General features: G+C 30.0%; 1 protein-coding gene across 1 annotated transcript; it reads left to right on the forward strand.

Moving 5' to 3' along the window:
• Window positions 1-14,498: 14,498 nt before the first annotated feature.
• On the forward strand, window positions 14,499-20,058 carry LOC110625011 (nuclear transcription factor Y subunit B-1). The gene is made up of 7 exons (XM_021770493.2): window positions 14,499-14,731; window positions 15,165-15,395; window positions 15,857-15,986; window positions 16,123-16,128; window positions 16,214-16,297; window positions 16,400-16,438; window positions 19,716-20,058. The coding sequence occupies exons 2-7, from the start codon at window positions 15,178-15,180 to the stop codon at window positions 19,761-19,763; spliced, it is 525 nt and encodes a 174-aa protein (XP_021626185.1). The 5' UTR covers window positions 14,499-14,731; window positions 15,165-15,177; the 3' UTR covers window positions 19,764-20,058.
• Window positions 20,059-20,678: the final 620 nt, after the last annotated feature.

The following is a 20,678-nucleotide window of genomic DNA, read 5'->3' on the forward strand; positions in this document are numbered from 1 at the left end:
ATAATTTTAATATTTAATAAAAATAAAATTCTTAATTTTCTTTATTCAAACTCTTTAAAGTTAATTCTATCTCCAATAAAAAAGCAGTTAAATCTATATAATAATTATAGTAATTTAATTATCAAGGTGGAATGGATTTAGGAGTCTCCATTGCTTCAATTGTGAAACCTTGTTTTCGACAAACACTCCTTTATTGGTAAACTTTTCCAATTTAAGGAGTGATTTGTTTATGTATTTGAAAAATATTTTTTAATAAAATAATTTTTTTATTGTTTATTTTTAATTTAAAAATAAAATGTAATAATAAATTTATATATAAAAATATTAATAAAATTATCAAAGTGCAGAAACGACAATTTTTTTTAAAAAACAAGAAAGTCATTTTTCTTAAAATTACTTAATTTTTCATTTAAAATATTTTCCGTCAATTAATTTTTTTCAAGTATTTCAAACGCTAGAAATGTGAAAAATATTTTACTAGAAAATATTTTATGGAAAACAAATGGAGGAAATTTTTTTAAAGCAAATATGGGTTTTGAGAAGGTGTTTGCAAGTATAGTAATTGCTAAATAAGAACATTAAATGCCAATTAGGGGATGAAATTAAGATCAATATTTTGAACGTCTCAATGATTCTTAAAGACTACAATTTTCTTGTGGATACACCGAGAGTTGATGATTTTGGGGTTTATGGATTTAATTATGAATATGGTGTGAGTTGAAACTTCTCTTTGTTATCAGAATTGCTACTTTACCATGAGTACAGTGTACTTCCAAAATCCTGTTGAGTCTGTTAAATCATGATGATGTACATATTTAGCATTATACTAGATCAAGAAAATATTATGTTAAAATACAGATATCACCTACTTGTCAATGCCATTGAAATACTGACACAATCTTTAATACCTAGTGATTCGAGACATATCTGGTAGTTAAGAATCCAACTAAAGATTAAGCCCGGAGAGCTAAGGTATTGTTCCTGTAAGGACAAATTTATAAAAAAGAGACATCCGTATGGAACCATAATACATCATTTACAGTTTAAAGGAGGATGATAATGTTTGTTACTAAGAATTGAGTATCTTTTTAACATCATAATTCATGATATTAATGAGGTCTATTTTATCAGATGTACAAATTAAAATTTGGATAATCAGACTGAACATATGAAACTGACAAAATAAGTTGATTGAATTAGAAAGAAACTTGCTCCTAAATTGATTGTGTTTGGGACTATAATGTATCTCACTGAATGCAAAAGGTGTTTTATCTTGTAGCCAATACTTATTGGCAAGAGTTAGGTATCTCTTTAATGTCATTTATAATCTATGAGATTAATGAGATGTGTTTTATCAAAACAAATTAAGATTTAGATTATTATATTAAACATATCGAACTGACAAAATAAGTTGATTAAATTGAAAGGAAGTCTGTTTCTAATTTGATTGTGTCTAGGACTATAACGTTTCTCATTGAATGAGAGGTGTATTATCTTGTAGTAAATGCTTGCTGGCAAGGGTTTGATATCTATTCAATGTTATTTTATAATCGATGATATTGATGAAATGTATTTTATCATATGTACAAAATAATATTTGGATGGTCATATTGAACATATGGAACTGGCAAAATAAGTTGACTGAACCGAAAGAAGCTTATTACTAATTTGATTGTGTTTGGGACTCTAATATCTCTCGTTGAATGAAGAAGATATTTTATCTTATAGCCGATGCTTGTTGGCAAAGGTTGAATATCTTTTAATGTCATTTATAATCCATGATATTAATGAGATGTATTTTATTAGATGTAAAAATTAATATTTGGATTGTCGTATTGAACATATCTAATTGAAAAAATAGGTTGATTGAACCAAAAAGAAGTTTGTTATTAGGTTTTGGACTATAACATCTCTCACTGAATGAGAAAATGTGTTTTATCTTATAATCAATACTTACTAGCAAAGGTTGGGTATCTTTTTGATGTCATTTTCTAATCTATGATATTTGTTGAAGTACTGGCATTTTGACTACAACAACTAATTTGAATTTCAAATTAGATATGTTTATTATTTTTTCAATAACATAGCTGGAATTCCAGATTTCCAGCATTAGAATCTCAACTTTATTTTTTTGTTATTTGATTCCTTGATTTTAGAAGAATTTGTTATTTCATCTTGTATAAAACCTCAGTTACAGTGAAAAGTAATAGATGGTCTTCCACTCATTTAAAACATTGTCAATATTATTTTCTGCTGTGACTTTCAATTTGCAGCGGTTCCACTTTATAACAGTGGTATCAGAGCCACTTATGGTCTTACGGGCCTGCTTTTAACAACATTTAAACCTTTTTTTAACCAAACCAATCCTAAAAAAACCAAAACACAAAAACACCAGCCACCTAAAACCATGGCCTCCAGTAGCCTTTCCATCAATCCTCCTGAGATTTTCATAGGTGAAAACTACCAGATTTGGTCAGTAAAAATGCAATGCTATTTGGAAGCCTTTGATCTTTGGGATGTTGTTGTTGAAGACAGACTAATCAACCCTCTACCCAGAGATCCAACTTTGGCTCAAATTAAACACAACTCAGAAGAAAAAGCCAAGCGATCGAAGGCCAAAACCCTTATTCAAAATTCTATTGGACAATCTGTTTTTTACAGAATTATGGCTTGCAAAACCGCAAAAGAAGCATGGGACAGATTGAAACAAGAGTATCAAGGCAGTGATAGAACCAAACAAATGCGGGTGTTGAATTTAAAAAGAAGTTTCGAGTCCCTAACTATGCAAGAAAATGAAACTCTTGCTGAGTATACTAATAGAATTTCGTCGATTGTTAATAATATCAGGTTACTTGGCGAAGACTTTCCCGACAGTCGAGTTGTCGAAAAGGTACTTGTGACTCTTCCTGAGAGGTTTGAGTCAAAAATCTCCTCTTTAGAAGAGTCCAAGGATCTTAACACTATTTCTTTGGCTGAGTTGATGAGTGCTCTCCAAGCACAGGAGCAACGAAGAATTTTGAGGCAAGACAACACTGTAGAAGGAGCATTTTCTATGCATAAACAGCATGCTGAAAAAGGCAAAAAAAATTCCAATCAGAAGAACAAAGGCAACAAAGATGGGTCAAAACAGAAGAAATATCAACCTTGCTCTCATTGCAAAAAAACTACTCATCTTGAGAAGTTTTGTTGGTGGAGACCCGATGCAATTTGTGGCAAATGTAAACAACTGGGACATGTTGCCAAGGTCTGCAAATCAAAAAAAGATGCTCAAACCCAACAAGCACAAGTGGCTGATGATGTAGATGTGCAAGAGGAGCAAGCATTTATGGCTTTCTGTCTTTCTATCGATGACGATGAATCTGAGGTACAGGAAGAGCATGTTTTTGCTGGTTTTTGTTTTTCTATCAATGGAGCAGGTGATTTGTGGCTTATTGATAGCGGATGCACTCATCATATGTGCAAAGATGATTCTCTCTTTTCTACTCTTGATGATACTTATAAGTCTAGAGTGAAGGTTGGGAATGGCCAATATATTAAAGTTGAAGGCAGTGGTGCTATTACTATCCAAACTCAATCAGGTATAAAAGTCATCTCTGATGTTTTATATATACCTAAAATTAGCCAAAATCTTTTGAGTATTGGACAGATGTTGGAGAAAGACTATGTTTTTGAATTCAGAAATCGGAAGTGCACAGTTTTCAATCCTGCTGGAGAAAAAATGTTCTCTGTAACAATGAAAAACAGGGGTTTTTTAATCAATTGGGAGCAAACTGTTGAGCATGCATTTACTACCACCATTTTGAGTAATTCAGACTTGTGTCACAAAAGATTCGGGCATTTCAATCAGAGAAGTTTAATGGAGATGCAACAAAAAGAATTAATTGAGGACATGCCTACAATTAATCACGTTGATCAAATTTGTGAGACATGCCAATTTGGAAAACAAGCAAGGTTGCCGTTTCCGAAAAATCAAGCTTTAAGAGCCACTCAAAAACTTCACCTCATTCACACGGATGTGTGTGGGCCCATGAAAATTGCTTCCCTTAGTGGTAACAATTACTTTATTCTTTTTATTGATGATTATACCAGGTTGTGTTGGGTATATTTTATCAAATTTAAAAGTGAAGTTTTTACTGTTTTTAAAGAATTCAAGGCTCTTGTGGAAAATCAATGTAATCTCACAATTAAAATCTTGAGATCTGATAATGGGGCTGAATACAGTTCAAGCCAATTTGTTGATTTTTGCAAAGCAACTGGTATTGAACATCAGTTCACTGTCCCATACACACCGCAGCAAAACGGTGTATCTGAAAGGAAGAACAGAACGGTGATGGAAATGGCTAGGTGTCTTTTAAAGGAGAAAGAAATGCCAAATAAGTTTTGGGCAGAGGCTGTGAACACCTCATTTTATCTGCTTAATCGACTTCCAACAAGAGCTTTAGTGAACAAGACACCATATGAAGCTTGGTTTGGAGTTAAACCTTCTGTTGGCCATATTCGAATATTTGGGAGCATTTGTTTTTATCAAGTGCCTAAGCCTAAGAGGAGCAAGCTGGATTGTAAAGCTCAGAAAGGCATTTTTATTGGTTATGGGACATCAACAAAAGGTTACCGTATTTTCTATTTACAGACATAAAAAATTATTGTGTCTAGGGATGTGAAATTTGATGAAGCGGCATTTTTTGATTGGAAAAATCTAAACCCACTGCAACATGATTTTTTCTTAAAAAATTCCTTAGATAATCAGTCCCATAATGATGATTTGACTGCTGATTTTTTCTCTAACGATAATGTGGATGATCTTCCTGTGAGAGGTGTCAGGTCCTTGGCAGACATCTATCAAAGTTGTAATGCAGCAGTTCTCATCGAACCTAATGGCTATGAAGAAGCTCATAAGTCTTTAGCATGGAGGAGTGCAATGGATGAAGAGCTACAGATGATTAACAAAAATGAAACATGGCAATTGGTAGAGAGACCGACAGACCGCAGAGTTATCGGAGTCAAATGGGTTTTTAAGACAAAGCTCAATCCTGATGGTTCAATCAGTAAACACAAAGCCAGATTGGTTGTGAAGGGTTATGCCCAACAATATGGTGTGGACTACCAGGAAACATTTGCTCCTGTGGCAAGGTATGACACAATCAGACTCATTATTGCTCTTGCGGCACATAATTCATGGCAGATTCATCAACTCGATGTTAAATTTGCTTTCTTAAATGGTTTTCTTGTTGAGGAAATTTTCATTGAACAACCTGATGGGTATTTAGTTCCTGGTAAAGAAGATCATGTTTATCTTTTAAAGAAGGCTTTGTATGGCTTAAAACAAGCCCCACGGGCTTGGTACGACAGGTTGGACAGTCATCTTCTCCAACTTGATTTTTACAGAAGTCAGAGTGAAGCAACCTTGTATGTAAAATCATGTGGAGAAAATTCCTTAATTGTTTCAATTTATGTTGACGATATGCTTGTAACAGGAAGTAATTTTGAACTAATTCAACAGTTCAAAGATGAAATGAGGTGTTGCTTTGAGATGACTGATCTTGGCATCATGAAGTATTTTCTCGGTATGGAAGTAACACAGCTTAGTTGTGGAATTTTCATATGTCAACAAAAATATACTTCTGATGTTTTAAGAAGGTTCAAAATGGAGGAGTGCAAACCTGTTGGTACACCTATGGCCACCAATCTAAAACTTAGCAAAGATGATGATACTAGTAAAGTGGATGGAAGCATGTACAGAAGTTTGGTGGGTAGTCTTATGTATCTTACAGCAAGCAGACCTGACATATTGTTTGTTGTAAATGTGCTTTCCAGGTTTATGAGTTCTCCTAAAGAAACCCATTTCTCAGCTGCTAAAAGGGTATTGAGGTACATTAAAGGTACTGCTGACCTTGGAATTTTCTTTCCTAAGTCAGCTAATGAAAGTTTGAGTTTAATTGGTTATTCCGATAGCGATTGGGGAGGTTGTGTTGATGATTCAAGAAGTACCACAGGGTATCTATTCTCTTTAGGGGCTGGATATTTCACTTGGAGTTCAAAAAAACAAGAGACTACGGCTCAATCTACGGCAGAAGCAGAGTACATTGCTGCTGCCTCTGCTGTAAATCATGCTATCTGGTTAAGAAAGTTGCTGGAAGATTTGGGGTTTGAGCAAACTGAACCCACCAGAATTATGTGTGATAATATGTCTGCTGTTTCGATGGCGAAAAATCCGGTTTTTCATGGGCGAACCAAGCACATCAAGATCAAGTTTCATTTTCTTAGAGAAGTACAATAATCTAATGAAGTGTTACTTGTTCATTGCTCATTTGAAGAACAATTGTCTAATATATTCACAAAGTCCTTGCCAAAAGAAAGATTTGAAGCTCTGAGGAAAAACATAGAAGTTTGTCATCAAAATGCCATGGAGGAGTGTTGAAGTACTGGCATTTTGACTACAACAACTAATTTGAATTTCAAAGTAGATACGTTTATTATTTTTTCAATAACATAGCTGGAATTCCAGATTTCTAGCATTAGAATCTCAACTTTATTTTTTTTGTTATTTGATTCCTTGATTTTAGAAGAATTTGTTATTTCATCTTGTATAAAACCCCAGTTACAATGAAAAGTAATAGATGGTCTTCCACTCGTTTAAAACCTTGTCAATATTATTTTATGTTGTGACTTTCAATTTGCAGCGGTTCCATTTTATAACAATATTAATGAGGTGTGTTTTATTAGATGTACAAATTAATATTTAGATTGTCATATTAAACACATGGAACTGGAAAAATAAGTTGATTGAACCGGAAAGAAGTTTGTCCCTAATTTGATTTTGTTTATGACTCTAACGTCTCTCGTTGAATGAAGAATGTATTTTATCTTATAGCCAATGCTTGTTGGCAAGGGTTAGATATCTCTTTAATGTCATTTATAATCTATGATATTAATGAGATGTATTTTATTAGATTTGCAAATTAAGATTTGGATAGTCATATTGAACATATGGAACTGACAAAATCAGTCGATTGAACCAAAAAGAAATTTGTTCCTAATTTAATTATGTCTGGGACTATAACATCTCTCACTGAATGAGAGAAGTGTTTTATCTTGTAGTTAATGCTTATTGGCAAGGGTTGGGTATATCTTTAATGTCATTTATAATCCATGAAATTAATGAGATGTGTTTTATCGGATGTATAAATTACGATTTGGATTGTCATATTGAACGTATGGAACTAACAAAATAAGTTGATTGAGTCGGAAAAAGTTTGTTCCTAATCTGATTATCTTGGGAGTATAACTTCTCTTACTGAATGAGAAAATGCGTTAGTCAACACTTGTTAGCAAGGGTTGGGTATCTCTTTAATATCATTTATAATCTATGATATTAATAAGATATGTTTAATTAGATGTAAATATTAATATTTAGATTATTATATCAAACATATGAAACTAGCAAAATAAGTTGTTCAAACTGAAAAGAAGTTTGTTCCTAAGTTAATTATATCTAGGACTATAACATCTCTCACTCAATGAGAGAAGGTGTTTTATCTTATAAGCAATACTTGCTGGAAATGATTGTGTATCTCTTTAATACAATTTATAATCCATGATATTAATGAGATGAGTTTTATCATACATACAAATTAAGATTTGGATTATCATATTTAACATATGAAACTGACAAAATAATTTGATTGAATTGAAAAAAAGTTTGCTTCTAATTTGATTGTGTTTAGGACTATAGCGTCTCTCACTGAATAAGAGAAGGTATTTTATCTTATAGTCAATGCATGTTGGTAAGGATTGGGTATTTCTTTAATATCATTTGTAAGCTCTGATAATAATATGGTATATTTTATCAGATATATAAATTAAGATTTAGATTGTCATATTAAACTTATGAAACTAGCAAAATAAGTTGTTTAAACCGAATAAAAGTTTGTTCCTAAGTTGATGGTGTCTTAGACTATAACGTCTCTCACTAAACGAGAGAAGTTGTTTTATATCGTAGTTAATGCTTCCCGGAAAGAGTTGAGTATCTCTTTAATATCATTTATAATCCATGATATTAGTGAGATATGTCTTATGAGATGTACGAATTAAGATTTGGATTGTCATATTGAACATATGGAACTGATAATAAAATGATTGGATCGGAGAAAAGCTTGTTCCTAATTTGATTATGTTTGGGACTATAGTCTCTCACTGAATGAAAAATGTATTTTATCTTATAGCTAATGCTTGCTGGCAAGGGTTGGAGATTTTTTTAATGTCATTTATAATTTATGATATTAGTGAGATATGATCAGATGTATAAATTAAGATTTGAATTATCATATTGAACATATAAAATTGGAAAAATAAGTTGATAAACTGGAAATAAGTTTTTTTTTTTTAAATTTGATTGTGTGTAGAACTATAACGTCTCTAACTAAATGAAAAAAGGTATTTTATCTTGTAGTAAGTGCTTGATGGCAATGGTTTGGTATCTTTATAATGTCATTTATAATTTATGATATTAATGAGGTGTATTTTATCAAATGTATAAATTAAGATTTGGATTGTCATATTAAACATATGGAATTGACAAAATAAGTTGATTGAACCAAAAGAAGTTTTTTCATAACTTCTTTTATTTAATGAGAGAAGATATAGTGTCTGGATTATGACTTCTCTTACTTAATGAGAGAAGATTGTTTATCCTGTAGTCAACGCTCATTGGCAGAAGTTGGATATCTCTTTAAAGGGTTTAATAATTCATGATATTAATGAGGTGTGTTTTATTAAATATACAAATTAAGATTTGGATTCTCATATTGAATATATGGAACTGACAAAATAAGTTGATTGATCTGAAAATAATTTGTTCCAAATTTGATTTTATTTGGGACTACAACGTCTCTCACAGAATTGGAGAAGGTGTTTTATCTTGTAGTCAATGTTTGTTGGCAAGGGTTCGATTTCTTTTTAATGTCATTTATAATCCATGTTATTAGTGATATTTGTTTTATCAGATTTACAAATTAAAATTTAGATTGTCATGTTAAATATATAGAAGTGGCAAAATAAGTTGATTGAACTGAAAAAAAAAAGTTTGTTCCTAATTTGATTGTCTCCGGGACTATAATATCTCTCATTGAAAGGGAGATGTTTTATCTTATAGTTAATTGCTTGTTTGTAGGAGTTGGGTATCACTTTAATGTCATTTATATTGAACCGAATAGAAATTTGTTTATAATTTGATTGTCTCGGGACTATAACATCTCTCATTAAATGGGGAGAATGTATTTTATCTTATAGTCAATGCTTATTACCAGGGGTTGAGTATCTTTTTAATGTCATTTATATTGAATCAGATAAAAATTTGTTCATAATTTAATTGTGTCTAGGACTATAACGTCTCTCATTGAAAGGGAGATGTTTTATCTTATAGTTAATTGCTTGTTGGTAGGAGTTGGGTATCACTTTAATGTCATTTATATTGAACCGAATATAAATTTGTTTATAATTTGATTGTCTCGGGACTATAACATCTCTCATTAAATGGGAGAATGTATTTTATCTTATAGTCAATGCTTATTACCAGGGGTTGAGTATCTTTTTAATGTCATTTATATTGAATCAGATAAAAATTTGTTCATAATTTAATTGTGTCTAGGACTATAACGTCTCTCATTGAATGGGAGAATGTGTTTTATCTTGTAGTCAATGCTTATTGATATGAGTTTGGTACTTTTTTAATGTCATTTGTAATCCATAATATTACTGAATTGTGTTTTATTAGATATACAAATTAAGGTTTAGATTATCATATTGAACATATGGAACTAACAAAATAAGTTGATTGAACAGGAAAAAAGTTTGTTCCTAATTTGATTGTGTTTGATTATATAACGTTTCTCACTAAATGGGAGAAGGTATTTTATCTTGTAGTTAATGCTTGTTAGTAAGGGTTGAATATCTCTTTAATGTTATTTATAATCCATGATATTAATGAGTTATGTTTTATCAGATGCACAAATTAAGTTTTGGATTGTCATATTAAACATATAGAACTGGCAAAATATGTTGATTGAACTGGAAAGAAGTTTATTCCTAACTTGATTGTGTCTAGGACTATAATATCACTCACAGAATAAAAAAAAGATTGTTTATGTTGTAGTTAATGCTTATTGGCAGAGGTTTGATATCTCTTTAAAGTTATTTATAATTCATGATATTATTGAGATGTGTTTTATCAAACGTACAAATTAATATTTGAGTTTTTATATTGAATATATAGAACTGGCAAAATATGTTGATTGAATTAAACAGAAGTTTATTCTTAACTTGATTGTGTCTAGGACTATAACGTTGCTCACGGAATGAGAGAATATTGTTTATGTTGTAATTAATGCTTACTGGCAAGAGTTAGATATCTCTTTTTTTTTTTTTCAAATGGGAATTGGAGATTGGAAAAGTAGAACTGAGACCTCTCAGATTGAGAATTGGATATCTCTTTTATATCATTTATAATCCATGATATTAATGAGGTGTATTTTATCAGATATACAAATTAAGATTTGGATTATCATATGAACATATGAAATTGACAAAATAAGTTGCTTGAATTGGAAAGAATTTTGTTCCTAATTTGATTGTATTTGGAAGTACAATGTATCTCACAGAATGGGAGAAAGTGTTTTATCTTGTAGTCAATACTTGTTAGCAAGGGTTTGGTACTTTTTTAATGTCATTTATAATCCATATTATTAATGAAATCTGTTTTATCATATATACAAATTAAGATTTAGATTGTCATATTGAATATGTAGAACTAGCAAAATAAGTTAATTGAACTGAAAAAAAGTTTGTTCTTAATTCGATTTTCTCGAGGACTAAACATCTCTCATTGAATAGAAGAAGATGTTTTATCTTATAATCAATACTTGTTAACAGAAGTTGGGTATCTCTTCAATGTCATTTATATTGAACTCGACAAAAGTTTATTTATAATTTGATTGTCTCGGGACTATAACATCTCTCATTGAATGAGAGAAGATATTTTATCTTACCGTCAATGTTTGTTAGTAGGGGTTGGGTATCTCTTTAATATCATTTATATTGAATCGGACAGAAGTTTGTTCATAATTTGATTGTGTCTAGGATTATAACGTCTCTCACTGAATGGGAGAGGGTGTTTTATCTTGTAGTCAATGCTTGTTGGCATGAGTTGAGTATTTTTTCAATGTCATTTATAATCCATAATATTAATGAGGTGTGTTTTATGAGATGTACAAATTAAGGTTTGGATTATTATATTGAATATATAGAACCAGCAAAATAAGTTGATTAAACTGAAAAAAAGTTTGTTTCTAATTTGATTGTCTCAAAACTATAACATCTCTCATTGAATGAGAGAACGTGTTTTATCTTATAGTCAATGCTTGTTAGCAGATGTTGAGTATCTCTCTAATATCATTTATATTAAATCGGATAAAAGTTTGTTTATGATGTTTGTTTATGATTTGATTGTGTTTGGGACTATAATGTCTCTCACTAAATGGGAGAAAGTATTTTATCTTATAGTCAATATTTGTTGGCATGAGTCGGATATCTTTTTAATGTTATTTATGATTCATAATATTAATGAGGTGTGTTTTTTTAGATGTACAAATAAAGGTTTGGATTATCATATTAAACACATGGAACTGGCAAAATAAGTTGATTAAACCGGAAAAAAGTTTGTTCCTAATTTGATTATGTCTGGTTCTATAACGTCTCTCACTGAACGGGAGAAAGTGTTATATCTTGTATTCAGTGCTTGTTAGCAAGGAATAAACATCTTTTTAATGTTATTTGTAATCAATGATATTAATGAGTAACGCTTTATCAGATGTATAAATTAAATTTTGAACTATTATATTAAACATATAAAACTGACAAAATAAATTGATTAAACTAAAAAAAAAATTATTCATAATTTGATTGTATCTAAAACTATAACATCTCCCACTAAATGGGAGAAGATTGTTTATCTTATAGTATGCTTAATTGGCATAGGCTGGATATTTCTTTAAAATCATTTATAATTCATAATATTAATGAGGTATGTTTTATTAAATGTACACATTAAGATTTGAGTTTTCATATTGAATATATAGAACTGGCAAAATAAATTGATTGAAGCAAAAAAATTTTGCTCCTAATTTGACCGTTAGATTTAATGAAAATGAAGCATTATCATCCTAATCAGCACAAAAAATTCAAAAAAAAAAAACCTCAAACTTTATCAACTTTAACAATTATACCCTCAATTTTTTTTAACAAATATACTCAAACCCAAATCAGTTTTTGATTTGTTTGATTTTTAATTTTAATTTGATTTACTTATAATTTTAAATGACACATTTCTAAACTGATGACTCAATTTTTTTTATCTATTTTTGCATTGACAAGTGTAATTTTTTGCGTAATTATCAATTATAAGTGTTGTGATAATAATAATACTAGTAAATCAAGAATCACAATTCTTTACTACTTAAAAATTAATTATACTTAATGTACCTATTTAATAGAGTTAAAAATTAACAACCAGTTTAATTTATAAAAAATGATAAAATTTAATTTAATTTATGACTATATTTTATATTTTGTATAATAAATTTAACAATTTTAAATTTATTAAACTAATATTGACTTTTAATTTAGTTAAAATGAATATAATAAATATAACTAATTTTTTAAATTGGATAATCATAATTCTTGATTTACTAGATTTAATATTATCACAATACTTATAACTTATAACAACGCAAAAGTTATACTTATTGATACAAAAAATATTGAAAATGAGTTATTGATTCTTAAAAATATGTCGTACAGAATTGTAGATAAACTGAATTAAAATTAAAAATTAAATCAAATTAAAAAATTGATTTGAATATGTTTATTAAGAAAAAATTTAGATTATAATTATTAAAATTTAGAGTTTTTTTTGAACTTACGTTAAAATATTAATTTTTTTCCAATAAAAATAGGATAAATTTGGTGCCAATAATATTAGAAAGGGTGGCTTAAAATTAAAGAAATTTATCCTTTCTTTACGTTAAAACTATAATATTGTTACTTTTGTCAATGATAAAACATCCATTGAATTTTTCTCTTTTCGAATAATTTTTTCTTATATCATATCAACATGGTGGTCATTGATTGGTTTAGCTAACTTTGATTTGAAAATTTATAAAATTAAATAAATTGAATTTTAATCAACTAGAAAATTAAATTACCAAGCTCATACAACAAAATTTTTAAAAATTAAATAGAATTAATTCAATTCGATTTTATTTGATTTTTAAATTATAATACTTAAAAATATTTTTTTAATAAAAAAATTACCCCTTCCCTACAACGTGGCTTTGCTAATGGCTTGAGTATAATTGGATCTAATATATATATAAATATATATATATTGGATATTATTATTAAAAATTAATTTTTAACAAATTTTTTTTAACAACGTAAATCCCCAGGCGATTAGATTAAAACTAAGAGAATGTTTGATATTGAGTTTATAAGCTTAAAAAAAGCTTTATCAAAATTATATTTTGGTCAAATGTAATTTGATCATTTACCCTAACAAGAAAAACAACTACTTTATATTTTTATAAAAATATAAATATTTAACCCTAAATTTTACAAAATGACTCCATTTAAAATTATAATTTTTTATTTATCGTAAATATTAATTTAAAGTCAATAAATAAACTTTTAAAAATATAATTTATTTTTAAAATATATTTTTTAAAAATTTATAATTTATTTAAAAATTATTCGAGACTATTTAAATATGGTTAAAATTATAACTACTTTTAAAAAATTTTTAAATTATCAAGTACCAGAGTATTTTAATAAATAAAAATTAAAAAAAATATAAAATTTAATTAAATATGATAATTTGATAAAAATTAATAAAATTTAAGTATTTTTTCAAATAAAAAATAAATGATTAAAATGTTTAAATCATAATAAAAAAATAATGAAATCTAACTCTTAATATTTTTAATTTAAAAGGAACGTGAAATATAAAAATTAATTTATTAATTATATTAAAATTTAAGTATTAATGTATAATTTATTTATTTAAAAAAATAATAAAAATATTTTTAAATTTTAATAGTAAAAATAATAAAAATTATATTTTATTTAAATAAATTAATTATAAAAAAATTTAAATATTTAATTTTAAAAATATAAAAATTAATTCGTTAATTATACTCCAACCCTCCAAAAAAATATAAACGCCAAACACGAAACACTTGTGCTTTATAAGATAATAAGTGTGTAAAGCATTTATTTAATCATACAGGCCTTGAGGGAAAAAATATGATTGGTCTGTGACATTAGCAGAAGCAACTGAGTGGGCATCACAAGAAACGTGCATCTGTGACAGACAGTGATTGTGGGGTAGGTTCTATAAATGAGGGCCCACCAAATGAACCAAACAACCAACGGTGTTGATAATCATCAAAATAGATCAAAAAATTGGAAAAAAAATCAGAAAAATAAGTTTCTCTTCTCCTCTTCTCTCAGCGATCCAAGCTTCTTCTCCATCGTCAGATCTCTTCACTCAATCAAAACAATTCCACCAATCCCTTCCCTTTCTCTCTCTTTCAACTCGCGCCAAATACAAACTCTCTAACTAACCCTCTCCCTCTCCCTCCTCTCTCTCTCTCTCTCTCTCTCTCTCTTTCTCTCTCTACAGGTACGCTTTTCTCTTTTCTTTTCACTGTGGATTGAGCTTCTGCTTCATAGATTAGGGTTTCTTCTTTTGCTTTATGGATGTATATGTATGTCTATGTTTTTTGTTTTTTCTCTATGTTTTTTGTTTTTTTTCTTTGTTTTTGGGTTTATTTTAGGGTTTTATTATTGTTAAGTTTGACTTCCAACACTGTTTTGAAAGTAAAAGGCTGTTGATTACTTAATTAGTTTACTAAAACTTTCATCTGTGTTAGTGTGTTCGTGTATGTGATCAAAGGTTTTTGGATGGAATTTTGCTTAAATGAGGTTTTAGTTTGATTGGTGTTGCTTCATGTGTGGGAATTTCAAGACATTTGTTGTAAATTTGATTCTTTGTAACTTGCAGCACTATCTACTTATGTATTTGTGTTTTTGGCTAAATTTGTCTTTGATTATAGGGATTTCGTTGAGATGGCGGATAACCCAACAAGTCCGGCAGGAGGGAGCCACGAGAGTGGTGGCGAGCAGAGCCCCCACTCTGGGGTGAGAGAGCAGGATAGGTACCTGCCTATTGCCAATATAAGCAGGATCATGAAGAAGGCCTTGCCAGCAAATGGAAAAATTGCTAAAGATGCTAAGGATACCGTCCAGGAATGCGTCTCTGAGTTTATCAGTTTTATTACCAGCGAGTTAGTCCTTAGAGCATCGATTCCTACCCTTGTGTGAATTTTTTTGACTATCGAGAGGTGTTCCTTCTGGAACGTAGCACTATTTGAGAAATGGGCTTTTGTTTTCTGGAATGTGATTGGGGCATTTGATACTAGAGTTGGGCTTTCCAAAACTGAGGTTTTAGTTGATTTGCTTTGTTCTTGATCATTGGTGTTTTTGAAAGAGGGTTTTTGTCTTGTGGTTTGGCTTTTGGTTAAGATGCTGCTATTTAGTAAGATGGGATCTCTATTTTGGAAATTCTGCTCCTTTTTTTTTTCCAGAATAATGATTTTTGTTTGTGCTTTGTGATTGTTGTGTTCAGCAATGGGATTTTTATTTTGGGAAATGCATTTTGTGTCCTTGCAAAATAAGGTTCGTCTTTAGGATTTGGGGTCTGAGGGTCTGATTTTATGTGATCTGATTGGGGTTTCTTGTTCTGTAGGGCAAGTGATAAGTGCCAGAAGGAGAAGAGGAAGACAATCAACGGGGATGATTTGTTGTGGGCAATGGCAACATTAGGCTTTGAGGACTATATAGAACCGCTTAAGGTGTACCTAGCTAGGTACAGGGAGGTAATTGATCTTTGACTTCTGAATGCAACTCTTTGCTGTTTATGCTTGATCATGTTTAGTTTTTTTTTTTTTGGTTGCAAATCTGACTATTTGCCTTTTTCCATATTGGTTTTTTTTAACGATTACAATGCCACAGATGGAGGTAATTGAACTTCTTCCCTTCAACTATAAAGTTTTCTCATAGATTATATAATGTTTGGAGTTACATTGTCAGCAAACTTTGGCAGGGTGACACTAAGGGATCTGCGAGGGGTGGAGATGGATCAGCTAAAAGGGATGCAATTGGAGGTCTGCCTGTTCAAAACCCTCAGGTGACTTCCTAAAACTTCCTAAAGACTTGCTTTTCAATTTTCATTGGTATTTTTAATCATTATCCTAAATTATTCTTCTTGCACTATTGGTGAATATGCCAGTTTGCTATCCAGGGATCAATGAACTACATTAGTTCCCAGGTGATTCTCTCTCTCTCTCTCTCTCTCTCTCTGTGTGTGTGTGTGAAGTGTGTGCGCGTGCGCGCCCGAAAGGAAAGGAAAAGAAAAGCAAAAAAATAAAAAATAAAAAGAGAGAGATAAAGAAAGAAAAGAGGGGTAACCTTTGAAATCTGTAACTTCGAAGTCCCTTATAACCTGTAACTTGCTTTAACCCTCTTCTTCTAGGGACTTGAATTAGTACAACTCTTACACCATGTTTGCAGGGGGGGAAAGTGGGAGGAAAGAAAATTTGAGAGGAAAATAATTTTATTTTCCACCCACTTTTGTTTGGATGAAAAAAAAAAGAGGGAAAATATTGGAAGGAAAATAAATTTTATAATCCGCTCTTATTTCTCCTCAAATTGGAGGGAAAGTGGAAAGGAAAGTTTTTTAAATTGCAAATAAATCTCTACATTTATTATGTTGTTTTTGAACATCTAGTGTTAAAATTGTAATTTTATTATTTGAAAAACAACTTTTCTTCCTATATTTTCCTCCACATATTCAAACACACTAATAAAAATTTATTTTCTTTTCTAATCAAACATACCATTAGATTTCATGGCTGTTAATCTGCTCAAGCTCATTTATAGTCCCTTTTGGATGCAAGATGCATTGATTTTGGAGAGGAGTACCATTTCCTTACCCTACCTGGACTTGAAACTTCTTTTTAAATAACTGTTTTTGCTATGGTGTAGTGTGCATATTTTAGTCCTTGACAAAATTAAGATCCCAACAGTAGATATGTAGGGAGAGAGAAGAAAGATATTACATATGCACCAAGTGGGGAATTTGAAAGCTCTGGAGCCACATGTCTAATTAATTTTTTCATGTTGATATTGTGTGACATAATAATTTATCCTTATCTTGATTTAACTCTTAATATAATCCAAACAGTTTGGTGATGATATTTGGTATTATGCCTTTATCTAAAATGTTAGTGTGGGGCAGTGAGCAAGGTTTTCTGATGAACCCTCCCTTCACATATTTGATCTTTTCTTGATTTCCGGTTTGAATAGCCTAGAAATATTGCTTTTCAAATTTACATTCTTCTATGGAACAGACATAATTTAATGGGACAGAAAAAGTGAGATGATTTGGCTGGGTGCCTGATGTTTGTTTTATTACATTTGAAGATGGTCCTGGAGTGGTCTATATCATCTGATGTGTGACCTACTGTTTATCTTGATAGTATATGGTCACAGGTATCCTTTGAAGAACAAATATGTTTTAGATTTAGTGAACAGTCTCAGGGACGCTTGAATAAAAAGGCTATGCTAGAAATCTTATTTGGTTTACTTTACCTTGTGCATTTTTATGTGGAAAGATATCTAACAAGTTTTCTGAGATTGATGCATATTGAATAGGGAACATATATATCTACTAAACAAGTTGATACCTTCAAGTTTTTAAATAGTTTTCTTACATGCATATGTGTTGAAAATGGTAGGACTATTAGTCGTTGTTAAAACAGAATTGAACTGGTTTAGTTATGAAGCAAAACTTGGTCCAGTTTGGTTTAGGTTTTCAGAAAACCCGTGTGATATGGCTGGGTAACCAGAGGACTGGAACCCCACCCTGTTTTGAAATGGTTTTCCAGCAGGTCTGATCAGATTGCAGCATGAATTGAACACAGGACCAAAGTAGAATTTTGTGCCAAAGAACATTCCAGTACACCATTTTTATGCAACTCCTTGCACGACACACACAACGTATATGTATTAAATTGAATTGACTTAATTACTATACAAAATTATTTCTTTTATTAATTTTACCAAGATTAACATAAAATTATTGCCCAAAACATGAAAATTCTTAACTTCACCCATTGCAATTTGGATGATTACTAGATCAATAATTTATTATATTTGTATGTTAAACTGAATTATTAAATTATCTTTCCATATTATTATTATTATTATTATTATTATTATTATTATTATTGTAGTTGTTGTTTTTGTGTTGATCTTATTACATTAAAAGTGTATACAATTTTCTCCATTTATTAGTTTAAGGTTAAAATTTTATAATAATAAATTTATTATTTTAATAGCTGAATAATATTTTTAAAGGATTAGTAAAATCTGAATGATTTATTTAAGGAAATATACATATTTAATTTAAGTAAAATTGTAATGATTTATATAACATATAGAAGCAATACAATAAAGAATTGTTATTTATTTTGTCATATTTATATACTAGAAAAATACCCATGCTATGCACGATACTTATATATATTTTTATTTTTATTTTGTTCTGAAATTTATTTGACTTTCTAAGTAATAATTAATTATGAGTATCATTAAATTAATTTTTATCTAAACTTTTTCTCATTTTGATTAATTGGGTTAAATTATAATACTTTCTAATTCAATAAAATTATAAAGTTGAACTGCTTTAAAATTTAATTTATTAATTTAATAAATTATTTTAAAATTAATTAATACGGATTTCTGAAATAATTTATTCTCAGTTAAAAAAACTTTTTCCATTTTCTCAACATAAAAAATAATACTTTATAATATAAATATATTAAGTTTATATTTGAAATGACATTTTATTAATAATTTTAGAATATTTATTATGAACAAATATTAGTAATAATAATTTAAATTGTGTATTTTTATTCCTAATTAAAAGAAAATAACTATAAATAATTAAAACTAATAAAGTAGTCATAAAAGTAATAATAAATACAATTTAATGGGAGCTCTACATGTCGCTTCTCAATTCTTAGAATATGCCACATATTATCTCCTAAGGAAAAATGGATTGCTAGATATAGATAGATTAGTATAGTCCAACCATAGTTTAGCCTCAGTCAATTTTTAACTCTTTAACACTTGGCTTTCACTAGTCCAATGACTAGGCCCACTGTAAAAACCTTGCTAGAATACATATGTTGTTAACCTAAAGGCAAGCTTCATATGATCTATCCATCTTTCTCAGTTAATATGTATGTTTTACAAAATAGATTTATTCTAGGGTCTAGTTGAATTCATGAGTCCATGAATGTAGTGCATAGTAGCAGTATCAAGTTTTGGATGTCATGAAGTAATCTTTTTGTTTTCTTTGCTTTCTGCTCCATTCTACATATAACTTGTGCTGATAAGCAATATGGAAAAGTGAAATGTTGTGGCCCTTTCTCTCTCTGTCTCTCTCTCCCTTTCGTCTTCTCTTTGGAGGAGAAAAGGGGCAGGGAGTTGAATTCGTAATGTTGGTTTGTATTCTTATGGTTTTCTTGAACTTTTTACAGGCGCAAGGACAGCATATGATTGTTCCATCCATGCAAGGCAATGAGTAGAGAGTTCTAGTTTCATATTACCAATCTAATGAAATTTAGGGCCAGTAAAACTGTTTAATGTCCAACTTCTATAGCATCTTTGATATTGGTTTATCAGATATGAACCAAAGTGCATTATATTCTTGGGGCTTTGGTTTTGGTTGTTGGGGTTTGGATTTTGTGGGTTCTCTCTCTGGCAGAACAGCTTTAATAGTCACATAAATGCTGTAAATTGTTTTTTTTTTTTTAACATTCTCCTGACTATTTGAAGAGACTGATCTCATAAATCTCTATATTGTATCTTTGTCAATTCTCATCTTTTGTGTGTATTGTTCATCATGTTGCTCTGCAATGAACTCTTCTGTAGCAGCCATATTGAAGGCATGTAACTCTCCCTGCCTCTCTGCTGTGGGGAGACTCTCTGTAAGTGGACTGCCGTTCAAATTTCTGTTGGAAACGCCAGTGACCATCAGTTTTTTTTTTTTTTTTTGTGAAATACTATATTTTCCATATTCTCCATTAAGCTTTTGTGTTGATTATTGTTAAATTTGGGTCTAGTTTAACTCAAGAGTTCAGGAGGATTGTCCAATAGTCTTATAAGGGTACATTACCTCTATTACCTCTATCTCAAACAAATATGGGTTTAATACACCCCTTGCATAAATTGGAATGTGAAATACTTGTAGGATGACCAATATTGAATGGGAAGGTCTGATATGTTTAGACAGGTCAAGAGGAAAGAGTATTCAATACTTTTATATGGGACATATCATCTATGGGATTTAAGAATTATATAGCAAAGGTGAAATGCAGTGCTTCTTGTTGGCTGGCCTGGACTTTAGGTTCTGCTGAAGTACTAGAATGAGAGATGAATTTCACTCTCATAATTGGTTACCCCCCACCGCACCCATCCATTCCAACAAGTGCTGCAGAAGC

This window comes from Manihot esculenta, chromosome 10 (assembly GCF_001659605.2).
Source record: "Manihot esculenta cultivar AM560-2 chromosome 10, M.esculenta_v8, whole genome shotgun sequence".
Lineage (NCBI taxonomy): Eukaryota > Viridiplantae > Streptophyta > Magnoliopsida > Malpighiales > Euphorbiaceae > Manihot > Manihot esculenta.

Bases quoted from the DNA above. Each gene is read 5' to 3' on its own strand.
- LOC110625011 (XM_021770493.2), top strand. From the start codon at position 15,178: ATGGCGGATAACCCAACAAGTCCGGCAGGAGGGAGCCACGAGAGTGGT. The intron at 15,396-15,856 runs GTTAGTCCTTAG...CTTGTTCTGTAG, and splicing joins ATCAGTTTTATTACCAGCGA to GGCAAGTGATAAGTGCCAGA. The intron at 16,298-16,399 runs GTGACTTCCTAA...TGAATATGCCAG, and splicing joins TGCCTGTTCAAAACCCTCAG to TTTGCTATCCAGGGATCAAT.